Source organism: Poromitra crassiceps (assembly GCF_964638095.1).
Source record: "Poromitra crassiceps genome assembly, chromosome: 6".
NCBI lineage: Eukaryota > Metazoa > Chordata > Actinopteri > Beryciformes > Melamphaidae > Poromitra > Poromitra crassiceps.
Genome location: NC_139627.1, coordinates 26,517,974 through 26,536,523, shown reverse-complemented (window position 1 = coordinate 26,536,523; position 18,550 = coordinate 26,517,974). Strand labels below are relative to the sequence as shown.

Below are 18,550 nucleotides of genomic sequence, written 5' to 3'. Positions count from 1 at the left end.
TGACATCACAGATGCAATAACATTTAGTGAGCAACACACACACACCTGCGTGTGTGTGTGGTGGTACAACCACACACACCCCGTTCTCCACCAGCATGCGGTCCCAGGCATTCACCTGCATGTAGGGATGCAAATTTTAATACATTTCTGTAATTGAATAATTGGCCATGTTAACAATCAATTAATCATTATATATAAAAACAGCTTTTGACATACAAAGTAGAAAATACAAAACACTTTTTACACGTGTCTTTAGGCCTACTCAACAAGTTCATTAACCAACCAAAATTTGTGCATTAGCTTTCGTGCTTGTAGACATGCTGTATTTCAACAATGTATTACAATGAATACTGTTGTCTTTTTGAGTGTAATTCAACACTGGACTTTTTGCCTGCTTGGTGAAAGTTAAATTTCGCCTTTGTGGTGTGAAATCATTTCAGCAAAAAATGAGAAAATAGCACATAGCCTACATTTTTTATTAATAGCTTGATCGATCAAATTCTTAACGGCGATGAATCGATTGTCGATTAGTCATGAACATCCCTACCTGTGTGGCCTGCTGTAAGAAGTGCCTCTCCTGGTCCTCCAGCTCAAGACTCCACTTGTTGATGAGACCCTCTAGCTGGGCGTAGGACATCACTGGAGGGGCGGTGGATGTTATGGTTGTGTTGACTGATGTGGTTGCTGCTGTGGACACAGGTTTGAGACCCAGTGAAAAGCCTGAAACGGCACCCGATGTGGCAGGTGCGATGGCGGCGGCAGCAGCAGAGGCAGAGGTGGTGGCAGTGCTTCAGCATGAAACCCAGGCCTCCTCCGCTGTGCTGGTGGTCGCAGGGGCGGAAGATGCTACTGAAGCTGGGGCACCCAAAGTGAAGCCAGAGACGGTTGCGGTGGGAGCGGCTGTGGTTGACAGGAGCAGCAAACAGTGAAGGCGCTGCAGCAGGGGCCGCCTCTTCTCCCTATTTATAATCCCACCACTTACTGCAGATGATGCACCACTTGTCCTCTTCTCCCTACTTACAGTAGTATAGCTACTCCCTCTACTTATAAAGCCTCAGACAGGAAGGATCACTGATAGCATCAACATTACTTGAGTTGAGTGACATCACTGATGACATCACAATTGCCTCAAGTGACATCACTGATGACATCATCGTGACTAAACCACACCACCACCCACTTAACACATGTTACCCACAGACACCACCACAGAGCCCACTTAGCCAATTGACACTGATGACATCACAGTTGCTCGAGTGACATCACTATCGTGACAGAACCACACCGTGTCCACAGACACCACCCATTTAACATAACAGACTGCAGTACTATAACCAAAGTATTTTTTTTTACATCTTCCTGTCTGTACAGGAGAAATTTTGCAGTGACGATTGGTTTTCTACACGGAAGCTTCTACCTATGTGACTGATGAGAAATAAATTACAATATTTTACACTCAAATCTTAGTTCTTGTCTTTATTAGTTAACCCATAAGAAATTAGCTTTGATTGAAAAAAAATATTTTATTAGAATATTTAATATAAGCGCAATGTTTACATGAGAACAAAGTAAACTTTCATTTTTCACTAGAATAAATCAATGCTTTATGCAGTTGCATTGAAAATATACATCTTCATGCGATCCAAACAGAAAAAAAGCATAAAGTGATAGGAAAGCGGGATTAACAGAAATTATGATGAAATTAACTGGATGTACAGGCACCCCCAAAAAAGTGAACACCTGGAAAGAAAGACATCCCTGTCTACGACTACTGGAAAAATATGTCTTAATAAAAAGAAATCATCATATTAACTTCACATGTCAACACACTGCAACTGCACATCAGTCAAATGTTAGGCGAAAGGTCTTCTCCTGCTCCTTGCGTTGGGTGTCGCACAGTTTGGACACATCCTCCACTCGCCTCTGCAGGAGAACCGAATTCTGGTCGATCCACTGAAGTGAATCCATGTGGGCGTTGAGGATTTTGCAGATCTGCTGAAGCTAACAGGGAAAAAAAGAAAAAAATTAGTCAACAGCAGCTTTGATAAGAAATATTATTCTAGAGCCGCAACGATTAATCGATCGAAAATCAAGATTCCAGCTTCTTAAATATGAATATTTTCTGGCTTCTTTACTACTAAACGGAATATATTTGGGTTGTGCACAAAACAAGACATTTGAGGACGTCACCTACCTTGGGCTTTGGGGAACACTGATCGACATTTTTCACTATTTTGTGACATTTTATAGACCAAAAAAACTAATTGATTAATCGAGAAAATAATCGACAGATGATTTGATAATGAAAATAATCGTTAGTTGCAGTCCGAGTTCCTACCGGATCACTGGTGTCTGCTGGGCCACTGGACGTGTTCAGATGCTCGATGATCTCCTTCAGGTCCTGTGACATCCTCTTGAGCTGTGTGTCGACGTTCTCGGCCAGATTGTAGGTCCTCTCGCGCTCCTCATCTGCATTCTGCATGTAGATGGTTCCGCTCTGCTCCTGCACAGACTCCTCCAGCGGGCACAGCAGGTCCTCCAACTCCTTCTGCTGGGACAGGATGAAGTCCAGCTCCTGGTTCAGCCTCCTCTGGTCCAGCTTCACCTTCTCCATCTCCATGTGCAGCGACGTGATCTCCTCCCCGTTCTCCACCAGCATGCGGTCCCATGCATTCACCTGCTTGTAGGGATGCAAATTTTAATACAATTCCTGTAATTGAATAATTGGCCATGTTAACAATCAATTAATCATTACCGTATATATAAAAACAGCTTTTGACATACAAAGTAGAAAATACAAAACACTTTTTACACCCGTCTTTAGGCCTACTCAACAAGTTCATTAACCAACCAAAATTTGTGCATTAGCTTTCGTGCTTGTAGACATGCTGTATTTCAACAATGTATTACAATGAATACTGTTGTCTTTTTGAGTATAATTCAACACTGGACTTTTTGCCTGCTTGGTGAAAGTTAAATTTCGCCTTTGTGGTGTGAAATCATTTCAGCAAAAAATGAGAAAATAGCACATAGCCTACATTTTTTATTAATAGCTTGATCGATCAAATTCTTAACGGCGATGAATCGATTGTCGATTAATCATGAACATCTCTACCTGTGTGGCCTGCTGTAAGAAGTGCCTCTCCTGGTCCTCCAGCTCAAGACTCCACTTGTTGATGAGACCCTCTAGCTGGGCGTAGGACATCACTGGAGGGGCAGTGGATGTTATGGTTGTGTTGACTGATGTGGTTGCTGCTGTGGACACAGGTTTGAGACCCAGTGAAAAGCCTGAAACGGCGCCCGATGTGGCAGGTGCGATGGCGGCGGCAGCAGCAGAGGCAGAGGTGGTGGCAGCTGCCCCGAGGTGCTTCAGCATGAAACCCAGGCCTCCTCCGCTGTGCTGGTGGTCGCAGGGGCCAAAGATGCTACTGAAGCTGGGGCACCCAAAGTGAAGCCAGAGACGGTTGCGGTGGGAGCGGCTGTAGTTGACAGGAGCAGCAAACAGTGAAGGCGCTGCAGCAGGGGCCGCCTCTTCTCCCTATTTATAATCCCACCACTTACTGCAGATGATGCACCACTTGTCCTCTTCTCCCTAAGTAGTATACTCCCTCTACTTATAAAGCCTCAGACAGGAAGGATCACTGATAGCATCAACATTACTTGAGTTGAGTGACATCACAATTGCCTCAAGTGACATCACTGATGACATCATCGTGACTGAACCACGCCACCACCCACTTAACACATGTTACCCACAGACACCACCACAGAGCCCACTTAGCCAATTGACACTGATGACATCACAATCGTGACAGAAACACACCGCGTCCACAGACACCACCCATTTAACCAATTTTAACATAACAGACTGCAGTACTACAACCAAAGTATTTTTTTTTTTACATCTTCCTGTCTGTACAGGAGAAATTTTGCAGTGACGATTGGTTTTCTAAACGGAAGCTTCTACCTATGTGACTGATGAGAAATAAATTACAATATTTTACACTCAAATCTTAGTTCTTGTCTTTATTAGCTAACCCATAAGAAATTAGCTTTGATTGAAAAAAAATATTTTATCAGAATATTTAATATAAGCGCAATGTTTACATGAGAACAAAGTAAACTTTCATTTTTCAGTAGAATAAATCAATGCTTTATGCAGTTGCATTGAAAATATACATCTTCATGCGATCCAAACAGAAAAAAAGCATAGTGATAGGAAAGCGGGATTAACAGAAATTATGATGAAATTAACTGGATGTACAGGCACCCCCAAAAAAGTGAACACCTGGAAAGAAAGACATCCCTGTCTACGACTACTGGAAAAATATGTCTTAATAAAAAGAAATCATCATATTAACTTCACATGTCAACACACTGCAACTGCACATCAGTCAAATGTTAGGCGAAAGGTCTTCTCCTGCTCCTTGCGTTGGGTGTCGCACAGTTTGGACACATCCTCCACTCGCCTCTGCAGGAGAACCGAATTCTGGTCGATCCACTGAAGTGAATCCATGTGGGCGTTGAGGATTTTGCAGATCTGCTGAAGCTAACAGGGAAAAAAAGAAAAAAATTAGTCAACAGCAGCTTTGATAAGAAATATTTTATTCTAGAGCCGCAACGATTAATCGATCGAAAATCAAGATTCCAGCTTCTTAAATATGAATATTGGCTTCTTTACTACTAAACGGAATATATTTGGGTTGTGCACAAAACAAGACATTTGAGGACGTCACCTACCTTGGGCTTTGGGGAACACTGATCGACATTTTTCACTATTTTGTGACATTTTATAGACCAAAAAAACTAATTGATTAATCGAGAAAATAATCGACAGATGAATTGATAATGAAAATAATCGTTAGTTGCAGTCCGAGTTCCTACCGGATCACTGGTGTCTGCTGGGCCACTGGACGTGTTCAGGTGCTCAATGATCTCCTTCAGGTCCTGTGACATCCTCTTGAGCTGTGCGTCCACGTTCTCGGCCAGCTTGTAGGTCCTCTCGCGCTCCTCATCTGCATTCTGCATGTAGATGGTTCCACTCTGCTCCTTCACAGACTCCTCCAGCGGGCACAGCAGGTCCTCCAGCTCCTTCTGCTGGGACAGGATGAAGTCCAGCTCCTGGTTCAGCCTCCTCTGGTCCAGCTTCACCTTCTCCATCTCCTTGTGCAGTGATGTGATCTTCTCCCCGTTCTCCACCAGCATGCGGTCCCACGCATTCACCTGGGTGTAGGGATGGACATTTTAATACATTTCTGTAATTGAATAATTGGTCATGTTAAAAACTGCTTTTGACATACAATGTAGAAAATACAAAACACAGGTTTTTACACCTGTTCTTAGGCCTACTCAGCAAGTTAATCAACCAACCAAACTTTGTGCATTAGCTGTCATGCTTGTAAACGTGCTGTTCAATATACAATGGTTTTTTTGGGGTGTAATTCTACACTGAAATTAAATTTTGCCTTTGTGGTGTGAAATCATTTCCGCAAAAAATTAGAAAATGGCACATAGCCTATACTTTTTATTAATAACTTTATTAGCTTGATCGATCAAATTCTTAACAGAGATGAATCGATTGTCGATTAATTTCATGAACATCTCTACCTGTGTGGCCTGCTGTAAGAAGTGCCTCTCCTGGTCCTCCAGCTCAAGACTCCACTTGTTGATGAGACCCTCTAGCTGGGCGTAGGACATCACTGGAGGGGCGGTGGATGTTATGGTTGCATTGACTGATGCAATTGCTGCAGTGGACAGAGGTTTGATACCCAGTGAAAAGCCTGGAATGGTGCCCGATGTGGCAGGTGCGATGGCGGCGGCAGCAAGAGAGGCAGGGATGGAGGTGATGGCAGCTGCCCCGAGGGGCTTGAGCATGAAACCCAGGCCTCCAGCAGTCGCTGTGCTGATGGTCACAGGGGCGGAAGATGCTACTGAAGCTGGGGCACCCAAAGTGAAGCCAGAGACGGTTGCGGTGGGAGCGGCTGTGGTTGTGATAGGAGCAGCAAACAGTGAAGGCACTGCAGCCGGGGCCGCCTGGGTAGATGGGCCCATTGTGGGTGGAGCAGGCGTCGAAGAGGGTTTGATCCCAAAAGCAAATCCTCCACCCTGGGCAGCTGTCGGTGCAGCGGTTGATGCTGCCATGGTCTGGGGGGTCAGGGAGAGGGTGGAGGGAGCTGAGGTGCCAAAGGAGAAGCCTCCCCCTGGGGCAGCGGTGGAGGCTGCAGCGGTGGTCACCTGGACCTTGGCTGCACCAAAGCTAAACCCTCCTCCTAACGAGAGGGACCCGGTTGGTGCTACTGCGGCTATTGTTGCCGCTGCTGTAGGTTGCATTTGAGCTTGAGCTTGAGGCTGAGCTTGGGGGACAGGACCAAAGCTGAAGCCGCCTCCTGCAGGCTGGCCAGCTGCGATGGTCTGTGTGGAGAGACTGCCGCCAAGTGTGAAGCCGGAGGCAGGCGCCGCCGTGGAGCCTAAAGTGAGATGCTGCTGCTGAGGTGCTGCTGCTGAGGCCGGCTGAGGGACTGCTCCCATGTTAAAGCTGGAGGGGGTGGGAGTCCCGAAAGAGAAACCTCCGGGGGCTGCCGTGCTCTTGGCCGGGGTGCCAAAGCTGAACCCCCCGGTGGGGTTGGTGCTAGCCTGGTTGCTCATCATGGCCTGGGCAGGGTTGGGGGTCCCGAAGGAGAAGCCTCCGCCTGCGGCAGCAGGTGCGGAGGGGGCTGCCATTGCAAAGCCAGTGGCAGGGGCTGCTGCCGCGGGTTTAGGGGCTCCAAATGTGAACCCCGTGTTAGAGGCCTGACCAAAGTTGAATCCGCCACTCATTCTCGCTTGCAGGGAAGGGTAATTGTAAATACAGTATATCGAGCAACAGCAACGAAATGTTCACTTCCGAGCTCTTTCCTTAAAGTTAGCTTTTGGCGGGTTACAAACACGAGCCGGTTGCACTGAAATGACCAGGCAACAAGTTTGTGCCCTGCGACAACTTTACACACGTTGACGTTAAATAGACATAATCAACAGTTCACAAACGTTACCTTAACCAAGATTGGCGAACGAAAACTCACTACACATCCATCAGAACAACGTGGCCCGCTAACAAAAGCTATGCTAACGTCAGTACTTCAAGCAGGCATTTCTGTAGCGGACTAAAGGAAATGACGCAGTTTAGGACCACAGGGGGTGTGAAAGATAGTATATGTATGAAGAGAAGATTCTCTGTTCGGTTCGAGCATGTCCGTGATCTCGCACCATGTTTCGCACATGCGCACTGTATACGTGAAAACGCCGTATGTACATCACAAAATAGATCGACATTTTCATTTGATTGCTAAAAGTTTTGCGCGGGAAGCAAACAGTACGGAACCCTACATACTATGACCATGGCTAAACAATAGCCAATCTTTGAACAGTTGAGTCTGGACATTTGAGCAAAGACGGAAGTAGTTGCGACTCTACTCTTTCGTTACGCGATGTTACTCTCTGAATAGCTAGAGCAGAGCCACCTGGCCCTGTTGATACGGGGACTGGTCGCTTGAGCAATCGCAATAACGCGTTTCGGTAACTAATTTCGCGACAGCAGGGACTATGGATGCATTATTTTGTACGGGTGCATTATTGATAACATAACGCTAAAGTAAATAACGTTAGTGCGTTGTAGAGCTGCCCAAGTTAGTGAACCGGACCCGGCTAATGTCATCGTGCTGTAGCTATGCAGGATTGTATCCGGTTGATCATTCACAGTAACTTCGTCAGCCAGCAGTGAGCCAACACAGGGCCAGACAGCATGAGGATCTTAAGGGTTTTGAGGAGCAGTGCCTCCATAATGAAGGACATTGACTATTACTCTAAATTTTCACCCTCCCCTCTTTCAATGAAGCAGTTCCTGGATTTTGGTAAGGGATCTCTCTCTCTCTCTCTCTCTCTCTCTCTCTCTCTCTCTCTCTCTCTCTCTCTCTCTCTCTCTCACACACACACACACACACACACACACACACACACACACTTGAAATGTATCCATAGGTCAGGCAATATTTCTCAAATTAAGCATGTTACAATAGTTTTAATACTTCCACCATGATACTAACACAATATTAACACCCTCTAGGCTCAGAAAATGCATGTGAGAGAACCTCCATTGCCTTCCTGAGGCAGGAGTTGCCGGTGAGGCTGGCTAACATCATGAAAGAGATCAATCTCCTGCCGGATAACCTGCTCAGGACTCCATCTGTTCGGCTGGTCCAGAGCTGGTACGTAGGTTTATTCCTCCTCCTCAGTCCTCTCTCACTTCCTGTAGCCTACTGCCTGAGCCACTGTGTGGATATTAAAGCTTCTTTCCATGTAGGTATATGCAAAGTCTTCAGGATATTCTGGAGTTCAAAGAAAAAAACGCAGATGATGAGAAAGTGACATATGAGTAAGTTGATTAAAACTTCACTTTATTTCAATGGAACAGCTCACCTAATTGTTGTATTTGTTCATGCCTAGCCGTAACCCTTCTGGCATTCTTGATGTAGTCAAAAATAAAGGATGAATTCTGGAGCACCTTGTCAATTTCAGCAATTTATTGTGCACACAGACTGACGTTTCGACACAAAAGTCTCAGAGTCAGGAGGACTGGTTTGACTCTCTTCCTCAGAGTCAGAAGGACTCGTTTGACTGGTTTGACTCTGAGGAAGAGACTTTTGTGTCGAAACGTCAGTGTTTGCACAATAAATTGCTGAAATCGAACGTGTGCTCAAGAATTCATCATCTATTTTTGATCACTCAGTCCCTTTTATGAGATGTAGCAGTTCTGCAAGGTTCATCAGCTGAAGTGTAGATATCCTCTTTATGTCTTGATGATGTAGTTTCACAGATGCGGTAATAAAAATCAGAAACCGCCACAATGACGTCATTCCCACCATGGCCCAGGGAGTCGTGGAGTACAAAGAGGCCTATGGGACAGACCCCATCGTCAGCCAAAACGTTCAGTATTTCCTGGATCGTTTCTACATGAGTAGGATATCCATCAGAATGCTGCTCAATCAGCACAGTGAGTAGATCTGCTGCATATAGAAATACTAAATTTTTACTTTATTTAAATATTATTAATATTCCAAAATGTGTTACCATTATGCCATACATCTAGTTGATTGTAAAATCCCCTGAGCAGCAGAATGCTCATATTGCTATGCTTTGATTCTTGATATCATGAAGAGAGAAATCTCCCAGCTGCTCCATTGACAGTGAATGGGAGGACTATCTTTTGAGCACAAACAGTACATAGCTTGGTTTTTACAGCAATATAGGCACACACCTGTTGTTGTCACAGTGAATGAACAGTCATTTTCATTCAGACATTGAATGAGGCTAAAGGCATTGCCTCAGCTCGCTCTAGCTTCAGCCTTTATGTACCATAAGGCTTTCAAATGAGCCTTATTTGACTTGCACCCTGTCTACACCTGTGAATGATCGAGCTGTTTATTCAAGTGTCATGTATCAAGGACGTTGAGGGCACTACAGAGTCCAAAAACTGTTTTGTCCACTGGCCAAATAGCTAGTGTTGTGGAATAAATGAAAGTAGGAGTTCTTGAGTCAGAGATTCAGCTTACTTATTTAATATGAATTAAGGTCTCATGAGATGAAGAGATGAATCAGAATCAGAATCAGAAAAACTTTAATGATCCCAGAGGGGAAATTGGGACATGCAACAGTTGCTCGTACTTGGGCATGAAAATATCAACATAAACAACAATATCTACATAAACCGCAAACATCCAAAACATTCTCAGAGACATAGGACTGTTGTTCCATCTCTCTGTCTATGTCTTAAATAAACACTTTCCAAATGAGTTCATGGCCTGAAAAAACAATTTAAAGTCTTTTTCATGCTCTCATGGTCTCCGTTTTCTAAATTATGGCCATAACTATAAATACATCGGATAAATAAGAACAGTAATACCGGTAGAGGCAGCAATGTGCCGCAAGGCATCTAGTCTGCCGGAAAGCTGCAGAAGAAGCTCGCCAGATAGCTCGCTAGCAGATTAGCAACTAATAATTTAGCAAACTATCAGAATCTTATCTTTATCTTTTAATAATGTTAGTAGGCACACGTAATAATATAGATCCCCGTTATGAGGTCAGTTTATCAAAATAACACATATTTCGAAATCTGATTTACTTTGTGGAGGCTTAACAGCGGCTAATAGGCTGGTCTGGAGTATTTTCTTCTTCTTTGGTGTTTGACTGTATGAGGCTCATAGAGACCTATTTAGGTCAGTGCAGAAACCCAACTCACGTGACACACCCCCGTCATTCGCGGGCTCCAGATTTGAACAGATATCCCAGAATACTCCATTCAACCAATCAAATATTACCCTGAAGCAAGAGCTTCAAGGCTTCATTTTGCGGTAACGTTAAAATTGGCTAATGCCTACCCCACACTACAGGATAATTTGCAAGATTATGGCCAAGATTCCCCCCTCCCGATTTTCTCGGGGGTGCTCCCGATTTGATGCGCGTCGGGCAGATAATCTTCCCCAATTATCCTGTAGTGTGTGGGGTTCAAAGATTCACAATCGGGAAGACTGCCTCTTCCCGATTGTGAATCGGGCATATCTAACATGTTAGATATTTACAACCCGACAGGCGATTGCATCTTGAGCAGAGAGCCAGTAGTAGCTGCGTTTCCATACAGTTTTTCGCAAAATAATCTGGTCCGCGTCCGCCCGCAGCCCCGCACAGAAAGAACGAGGAAATTGTCATCGAGGTGAAATACCCGTGCGTCTTTGAACGGGACGGAAAACTAATGCTATACTGCAAAGCATGTAGCCTACAACAAGCGCTTAGATCGGCGAGTGTCCGCACGGAAAAGTGAGTCAAATCAGCAGACACGCCCCTCCACAAGGCACCTGTGCAGACGGTTTTCGCCTGGCCGTGCACAGTAGGCCTACACCCCGAATGGACGCGGCTGGGCGGACAAAGTGGAGTTTTCAAGACTTCCGCGAGCAGAAAACCACACAGTGTATAAAAGCTCCACACGTTTCCTCGTCAAGATTCATTTTAAAAGTTAACGTCGAGCCCTGCTTCCAAGGTGAATCTTCGGCATAATCTTCTAGTGTGTGGGGTTGCGTTTGAACAGACGCGATTGTGTGTGTGTCCCAAGATTGAAATGTTAAAAAATCGGCTCTCTCTGTCCTGTAGTGTGTGGGCTCTCAAGATTTTTATAATCTTCAAGGATTTGAAAATCCTGTAGTGTGGGGTAGGCATTAGTGGTACGCCGGTCAGTCACGATTGTGATGTCATCAGTGATGTCACTTAAGCATTGTGATGTCATCAGTGATGTCACTCGAGCAATTGTTGTGATGTCATCAGTGACAGTGATGTCACTCGAGCAACTGTGATGTAGTACTATGAGCCGATGGCGCACAGTTCCACGATGGCGCCTAGGTGGGTGGGCGGTGTCTGTCTGTCAGGGTCACGATTTTGGGAGCCCTCGGAGCGTGCGATTTCCATAACTCCATCATCTCCAGAGTCTGCACCCTAGGAATCGAGCGTGCAAGATTACTAGTAAATAAAAAGACACACTGAAAACATTTAACACATAATGTATATAACATATATTTTTTATTTTATTTGTTTTGTTTATATATATTTTTTGTTTTACAAGTAGACAGGATAGTTTCATTTCTGTTTGAATTTTTCCAATAATCTGTTTCCATAAATAATTAATACTTTGTACTAGTGCATGTGCATGTGCATGTGCACTTCTCCAGGGATGTGTTTTTCTTTCCTATTTCTAAGGATTTGAGTATTTTGGGGGTCAGAGGTCACACAACTCCCATTTATTTCCATTAGGCAATGATCACATCCCTGTTTCTTTCATTCCAGCGTTGCTCTTTGGAGGGAAGGTGAACCCAGCTCATCCTAAACAGATTGGCAGTATTGATCCCAACTGCTGTGTCAGTGATGTGGTCAGGGGTGAGAACGCTCATTTCATATTTGTTTAATTGAACCGCAGTAGTCGTCATGATTTTATGAGTAACATGCTGTGACACGATGTTAAAACTGTTGTTATTCAGGTAACTGTCTGCTGTCTCTATGCCTTTCTTAAAAACATATCTGTCCCTCGTAGACGCCTATGAAAACGCAAGAAACCTTTGTGATCGGTATTACATTAACTCTCCAGAGCTGGTACTGGAGGAATTTAACGGTAATTTGTTTTGATACACACACACACTCACACACACACACCCACACACACACACACACACTCACACACACACACACACACACACACACACACACACACACACACACACACACACACACACACACACACACACACACACACTCACACTCACACTCACACTCACACTATCTCTGTCTCTTTCTCTCTCTGATGTGATTTCACTGGTATCTGACCCAATATAACTTTGTCCCATCTTTGACCATGTTTTGCTCCAACAGTCAAGGAAAAGGGAAAGCCCATCACTGTGGTCTACGTTCCATCACATTTGTATCACATGGTGTTTGAGCTCTTCAAGGTAAAACTTGTATCACATGGTGTTTGAACTCTTCAAGGTATATTTTTGTAAAATTGTTGACGGAGCCGTTTTGCTGCAGCACCTTTACAGCTGCACGTACTGTGGGAGTGGGAAATCTCTTTTTAATTTTGCTTTCATTGTTGCAGAACGCCATGAGGGCCACCATGGAGTTACATGGCGATTCCATAGACTATCCACCGATCCAGGCACAGGTTGCACTAGGAACTGAAGACCTGACGGTCAAGGTAAAGCTCTGTTGCATTCATGACTGCCTTGCTGAGTTCTGATTGTTGTTTTTTTATATATAAAAGTTGACTAGTGTAAACTCTTCTCTAGTTGGGAAATAAAGTTTAAAATGTTAAAGCAAGGGAGTGAAAGGTTCTGTCACATGTATAGCTCTATGAAACACAAATTGTGCCACATGCAAGGTTGGTTGAGGACGGTGTTTGCTCAGACATGTTGTGCTCCTCACAATCCCAATCAGAAATACTTTATTGATTCCCAGAGAGGAAATTGAGTAATGCTGCAGTTGCTCACATTCAGGAAGGGAAAAAATATACACATGGAGACATTACAAGAAGAATAGATATGAGACAATAAAATAAAATAAAATAAAATAAAGGTACCGTATATACAATAAAGTGTCAAATACTCTATGTGCTTACAGTCTTTATCAAAAGTACTATTTAGTATAATAAGTGAGAAATATGTATGATACATAATGTTATATTATATACAGCAGTGTGAGTAATAATAATAAAGGTAAGTTGCAGTCAGTAAATTGTACATCAGTAACTGTGTACAATTATTTCACATTGGATTATTGCAGTATTGAACAGTTATTGCACATTGAGTTTTATTGCACAGTTCAGGTGTACATTATAAAATGTGGGGTTTGAGTTGCTGACGGGGGAAATAGGTCTGAGGCTATTCTCTTGACTCAGGGAGGAGTTAAAGGCAGGCCACAGACAGGAATGTCTTCCTGTGTGGCGCTCTGGTGCATGTAGGTGCTCGAGCACTGTTTCCTCTTCCTCAGGTGAGCGATCGTGGAGGAGGCGTGCCGCTGCGTAAGATCGACAGACTGTTTACCTACACCTACTCCACGGCACCGCGGCCCAGCATGGAGGCCCGCGCCGCTCCTCTGGTGAGTCCTACTGACCTACTGTACACTCACAAGTGTGAGCATTTGGACAGTGAGCTCAGTTTCCCCACTCATCCCATTTGTATTTGGCATCAAAATATTAAAATGGGGCAGAAGTACACACTATAATCTTTAATCCTGATTCGTTTCCCTATTATCTCACCACGTCCCCCTAATTATGGAGGATTATCAGTGTTGCAGTGTCTTAACCTTAAGTGGATTAAGGCTCTGTATTCAACCACAAAACCCTTCATGCTATAATTGCAGCATGTTTGTGTTTGTGACCTATCACTTTTGACATTATCTGCCATGCAGTGTGCATCTTTCCAGTTAAGCTGTCCCACAAATAGCAAGGACCCCCCCCCCAATAAAACTAGTTGTTAAAACATTTAGAATTGTCAATAGATTCTGTTTGCATGGACTTTACAACAGCATGAAATTCACCAAAAGTGAAGCTTTAGCGCCCTCTGCAGGCAGTTCCCCATTAGAGGGCACAGAGAGAACATAAAAGCCTTTGGGGCCCTTTAAGAACAATCTGCGGTTTGTCCTGAGATCACAAGTTCTACGAGACATATTATAGCAAGCTAGACTGATAGAAAGGCAATTGACCTCAAATTGCTTTATAGATAAAAACATACCGGTGCCTGAACTGCTGCATGGAAATAGAAAACATCTGACCATGGGAGTATAATATACAATGTGGTTTCACAGAAAGGAGGAAAAAAGACAAATAAATAAAGGCAGACTGTCTGTACTTCTGTCTCATGTTAATTTATGAAAAGAATGACCACTTTTGTCAAATGCCGGACTGGAACCTTGCTGTCCCAACTTTCATGCTTCTGGTTGTACTGTCTGGTACTTCCCAATTTGTCACGAGACTGCTGCCTTGCCTTGTGATAGAATTGCTTTATTTTTGAATGATGGAGCTTGTTGTGATAAGGTTGGCTTTATACTTCCCCCCTAGGCCGGTTATGGGTATGGCCTGCCCATCTCACGGCTGTATGCCAGGTACTTCCAAGGCGACCTGAAGCTGTACTCCCTGGAGGGCCACGGAACTGATGCAGTGATCTACATTCGGGTATGTCGGCATCACATCAACAGCGTGTGGGAGTCTGTAGAGACAAAGTGAATGGACGCAGCCTGTAATAACTTCCTTTTCAATCTTCTTCTCTCCATCATGTGCAGGCCCTGTCCACAGAGTCCATCGAGCGTCTGCCGGTGTATAACAAGTCTGTCTGGAAGCACTACAAGACGATCCACGAGGCGGACGACTGGTGCGTGCCGAGCAAAGAGCCCAAGGACATGACCACATTCCGCAGTTCCTAGAGCCACGTGGCTGGGCTCCTGTAGGGAAGTGCATCATGGGAGTTGTTGTTTTACAGAACAAAGGTATAGTGTCATATATTTCAGCAGAACAATAGATACGCTATATGTCGATTTATTATTATTATAATTTTTGAATGCAGCAGCTGTAAGGGTCTTTCTAATGACTGAAATATTTTTTTCTGATGTTTTTAGTTTGATATGCATGAGCTTAACTGCTTTTATCTAGCTGAAAATAGATGTGTGTGTGTGTGTGTGTGTGTGTGTGTGTGTGTGTGTGTGTGTGTGTGTGTGTGTGTGTGTGTGTGTGTGTGTGTGTGTGTGTGTGTGTGTGTGTGTGTGTTTGTGTGTGTGTGTGTGTTTATCAGTGGTTTGTAGAGTACTGGAAATCTATACTCAAGTAAAAGTACAATTACTCTCATAAAAAAATTAAGCAAAAGTGAAAATTACCATTTGAGAAACCTACTCAAGTACAAGTAAAAAAAAAAAAGTACCTGGTTGGTAAATTAATCAAAGTATGTTACTTTCCATTTAATATTTCTTAGGGCCAGTGCAAAATAATGAAGAAAAAAAGTTTTGTTGATAAAAGTTTTATTTTTTTATGAAGTAGAGCAGGTAGGCTAATCAAACAAATAAGGATAGCTTTATACAATTGAGATATGAACAGTCTCCCACTCTTCCTCTCTACCCCTCGCTTCCTCACCTACCCTTCTCTTTCCCCATTCCCTACCCGTCCCAGAGTGGACAAATGTAGCAAAGTAAAAAGTAGATTACTGATTCAAAAATATAATTCAGTAAAGAGAAAACGTACAGTTTTAAAAAAGGAACATGAAAAGTACTTGTTCTTAAGAAAACAACTATTTTTTTTTTACTCCTGTGTGTCCGTTACTTAAGCTATAAGTCGTTACTACCCTCCCCTGGAGTGTGTAGTGTTTTATGTTGTACTCCGCCCATCTGCTTTACTCTGTCTGAGGTTGGATGCTTTGTAAGAAAAGGGGAACTTGTTACAGAATTGCTGCAGCTCAGTGTTCAACACTCCTCGGTTGTATTTCATTGGATGTTTGAACTCTGATTCTATTGTACGGGACAAGAAAGGCAGGTGCCGGGGATTTAAAAAAGAACCTGCATATTGCATTCATCCTGGGGGAGAAAACTCCATTTTTGCCATTAGGTTTTCTCATAATGAGATATTTCTTATAATTAAGAGACCTTTTCTTATTATGAGAAAAAGACCAGAAGGTTGAAGGTTTCTTTTCTAATTTGCAGTTTCTTAGTTGTGAGTTAAGGGAAAGTCTTAATGCCTTTTCTAACTTTGTAAACATGCCAATATACACATTTTTCACTCTGCATTTTAACATCTTGAATTGTCTTTGATCTCAATAGCTGCCATAACCATATCAATTTCCAGAGTTCTACAATTATTTGGGCCACTGACGCCAATCTGTCATATTGATTTAACATTTAACCCCTGTAAAGCTTCTGTAAATGTACACATAACACGATTTTTGGCTCCTGAATTGAAAAGAAAACTTTGTTTGTAGCCCAAACTGATTTAACCCTCTATATGCCATAACTTGAACACGTTATCACCTGATGGACTGTGTAACAAAAAAAAGTATCTGCCTCTATGAATTGCCTCGTATCACTTATGTCCTGTTGGATTAGAGCAGTGCTACTCAACCTTTTTACACCAAATCCCACCTCAGAAAATGATATGAAAGTATGAGAGGGAGGGAGCCCTGCGTACCACACGTTGAGAACCACTGGACTAGAGCTTAGCTTTATGGCACTTAGTCTTGTTCTGTCCTGACTAGAACCTTGCTTGTGTTGTATTAAATCTCATATGTACGTCGCTTTGAATAAAAGCATCTGCCAAATGGTCAATTCTAATAACTTTGCAAGTGAGTGTCCAAGCAGGGCCGCCCATAAGGAGGGGTAAAGGGGTAAGCTTCCAGGGGCATCGCCACAAGGGGGGGCATTGGAGCCAGGCAAAAAAAAAAAAATGAACACTAAAATATATCTCCCATCCTGAAAATGCGGCAACTAATTTTTTTTTTTTTGCAAGGAGTCGAACAAATACACAAAACACAGCAGCAGTAACAAGGCATGCTTGGGCAGGAGTGCTCCTGTGGAAAATAGTGCCATTCTGATGTAATCCCCCATCCGACCAGTGCAGTGAGAGGCAGCAATGTGCCGCAAGGCATCTAGTCTGCCGGAAAGCCAAAAGAAGAAGAACAAGGCAGGCTTGGGGCGGACCATTTTGCTTGGGGCAGCAGCAGCTAGAGGGACCATTTATGGTGTAACACACAACACAGACAGGTGATAGCAAACAAAACAAGACCGGTGATAGCAAAATGCCAGGAGCAAAACAAAAGTCAGGATGCCAAAATCGCAAGGCAAAAAAAAAGCGGGAGCAGGCAAGGGCTTTAGACCCAAATAATAATCTGTTAACAAACTTTTTTCAGTCAGCTCCGAAAGCTGCAGCGTTGATATGAGTAAAGCGCGTGCGAGGGAGGGGGGGCATAGTGGCTGGACCCTTCCAGGGGCACTGCCATCTCTCTGAGCGGCCCTGTGTCCAAGATCTGGACCACTATGTCTAGGCCAGAATCCCATTGGGCCAGCATAGAATTATTTATTTTTTAATGAGCTTGTAGTCATAAATTGCTTTCAATCAGTGGCCCAAATTATAGCTTTCCAGACTGAAAACATCACGAGATTACACTGGCTACGTCATAGTATTGATATTTAGGCCTAAAGTTGTGTAACTGAATGAACGATTAGAATTCTGAATAGCTCAAATGAAAACTGTGTGTATTGACAAACATGCTTAGTTTCCCTCATAAATCCTCCCCTTACCTGAAGCTGCAGATCAGAACCAACTTGAGCATCCTTATCTTTTTCTCATAACAAGAAAAATGTGTTAACCCTGACCGACCTGGTACCGGGGTCCACCCATGGCGTAGTTATGAAAAATTGCGATGGAAGATAGTCTATTTATAGAAGTTATGAATGTTATACTGTTTTGAAAACATGGGGTCTTCAGCTTTCGGAATCCGTAAGCCAATTGTATGTTGTCCAATAAACTTCGTAAATATAAGAGCAAGTTGTGAGCAAAAGATCCGGGATCATTTTTCTTGTTACTCTACAATAATATGTTTGGTATCGCTGGAAACTAGACATTTCGAGCCTTCAGAATGACCTTGAAAGCACCACGATTGAAGTCAAACAAACTTCACATTAGAGTCTCACTGACATAAATCTATGTTCTTGCCTTGCCAACAAGACTTAATGTTATTTTCACCAAAAACATCAGCTTTGCCTTTTAGTTACTTACGTTTCTACTGTAATTTTGGACAAACAGGGAGTCATAGCGGTCGTCAGGGGTTTCATTGGGCATTGATTTTTAGTCCAGCCAGACTGAATCCCTATGGTGGGAGCTCTGGCTCTTCGTCACCATCTGGTGGCTGTATCAAAGTATATTCATCTGCTGAAACTGCATAGCTAATAAAGCACTGAAGACCCTTGCATTCTCCTGTGTGGTCAATATAAATGATTCATATATGACTGA

At 43.4% G+C, this 18,550-nt stretch overlaps 2 protein-coding genes and 1 pseudogene across 3 annotated transcripts; 1 reads left to right on the top strand and 2 right to left on the bottom strand.

The window, feature by feature from the left end:
* Window positions 1-1,675: 1,675 nt before the first annotated feature.
* On the bottom strand, window positions 1,676-3,712 carry LOC310777818 (nuclear pore glycoprotein p62-like; annotated as a pseudogene). Its single transcript has 4 exons — window positions 3,701-3,712; window positions 3,116-3,538; window positions 2,339-2,677; window positions 1,676-2,001 (listed from the first exon to the last, which is right to left on the bottom strand). The product of its transcript is annotated as a nuclear pore glycoprotein p62-like (transcript).
* A 307-nt stretch (window positions 3,713-4,019) lies between these two features.
* On the bottom strand, window positions 4,020-7,105 carry LOC310778610 (nuclear pore glycoprotein p62-like). Its single transcript, XM_083639094.1, has 3 exons — window positions 5,608-7,105; window positions 4,885-5,223; window positions 4,020-4,549 (listed from the first exon to the last, which is right to left on the bottom strand). Exons 1-3 carry the CDS (start codon window positions 6,814-6,816, stop codon window positions 4,391-4,393), a joined length of 1,707 nt encoding a protein of 568 aa, XP_083495220.1. The 5' UTR covers window positions 6,817-7,105; the 3' UTR covers window positions 4,020-4,390.
* A 443-nt stretch (window positions 7,106-7,548) lies between these two features.
* pdk1 (pyruvate dehydrogenase kinase, isozyme 1) lies at window positions 7,549-18,489 on the top strand. The gene is made up of 11 exons (XM_083639097.1): window positions 7,549-7,886; window positions 8,099-8,240; window positions 8,336-8,407; window positions 8,841-9,025; window positions 11,863-11,952; window positions 12,107-12,184; window positions 12,442-12,518; window positions 12,665-12,763; window positions 13,555-13,662; window positions 14,624-14,737; window positions 14,845-18,489. The coding sequence occupies exons 1-11, from the start codon at window positions 7,778-7,780 to the stop codon at window positions 14,983-14,985; spliced, it is 1,215 nt and encodes a 404-aa protein (XP_083495223.1). The 5' UTR covers window positions 7,549-7,777; the 3' UTR covers window positions 14,986-18,489.
* The last annotated feature ends 61 nt before the right edge of the window (window positions 18,490-18,550 follow it).

Excerpts from the sequence above, each read along its gene's own strand:
- LOC310778610 (XM_083639094.1), bottom strand. The coding sequence starts at position 6,816 with ATGAGTGGCGGATTCAACTTTGGTCAGGCCTCTAACACGGGGTTCACA. Across the intron at positions 5,224-5,607 it reads TCTTACAGCAGGCCACACAG|GTGAATGCGTGGGACCGCAT; the intron begins GTAGAGATGTTC and ends CCCTACACCCAG. Across the intron at positions 4,550-4,884 it reads CAGCAGACACCAGTGATCCG|CTTCAGCAGATCTGCAAAAT; the intron begins GTAGGAACTCGG and ends TTTCCCTGTTAG.
- pdk1 (XM_083639097.1), top strand. The coding sequence starts at position 7,778 with ATGAGGATCTTAAGGGTTTTGAGGAGCAGTGCCTCCATAATGAAGGAC. Across the intron at positions 11,953-12,106 it reads TGTCAGTGATGTGGTCAGGG|ACGCCTATGAAAACGCAAGA; the intron begins GTGAGAACGCTC and ends TGTCCCTCGTAG. Across the intron at positions 14,738-14,844 it reads ATGCAGTGATCTACATTCGG|GCCCTGTCCACAGAGTCCAT; the intron begins GTATGTCGGCAT and ends CATCATGTGCAG.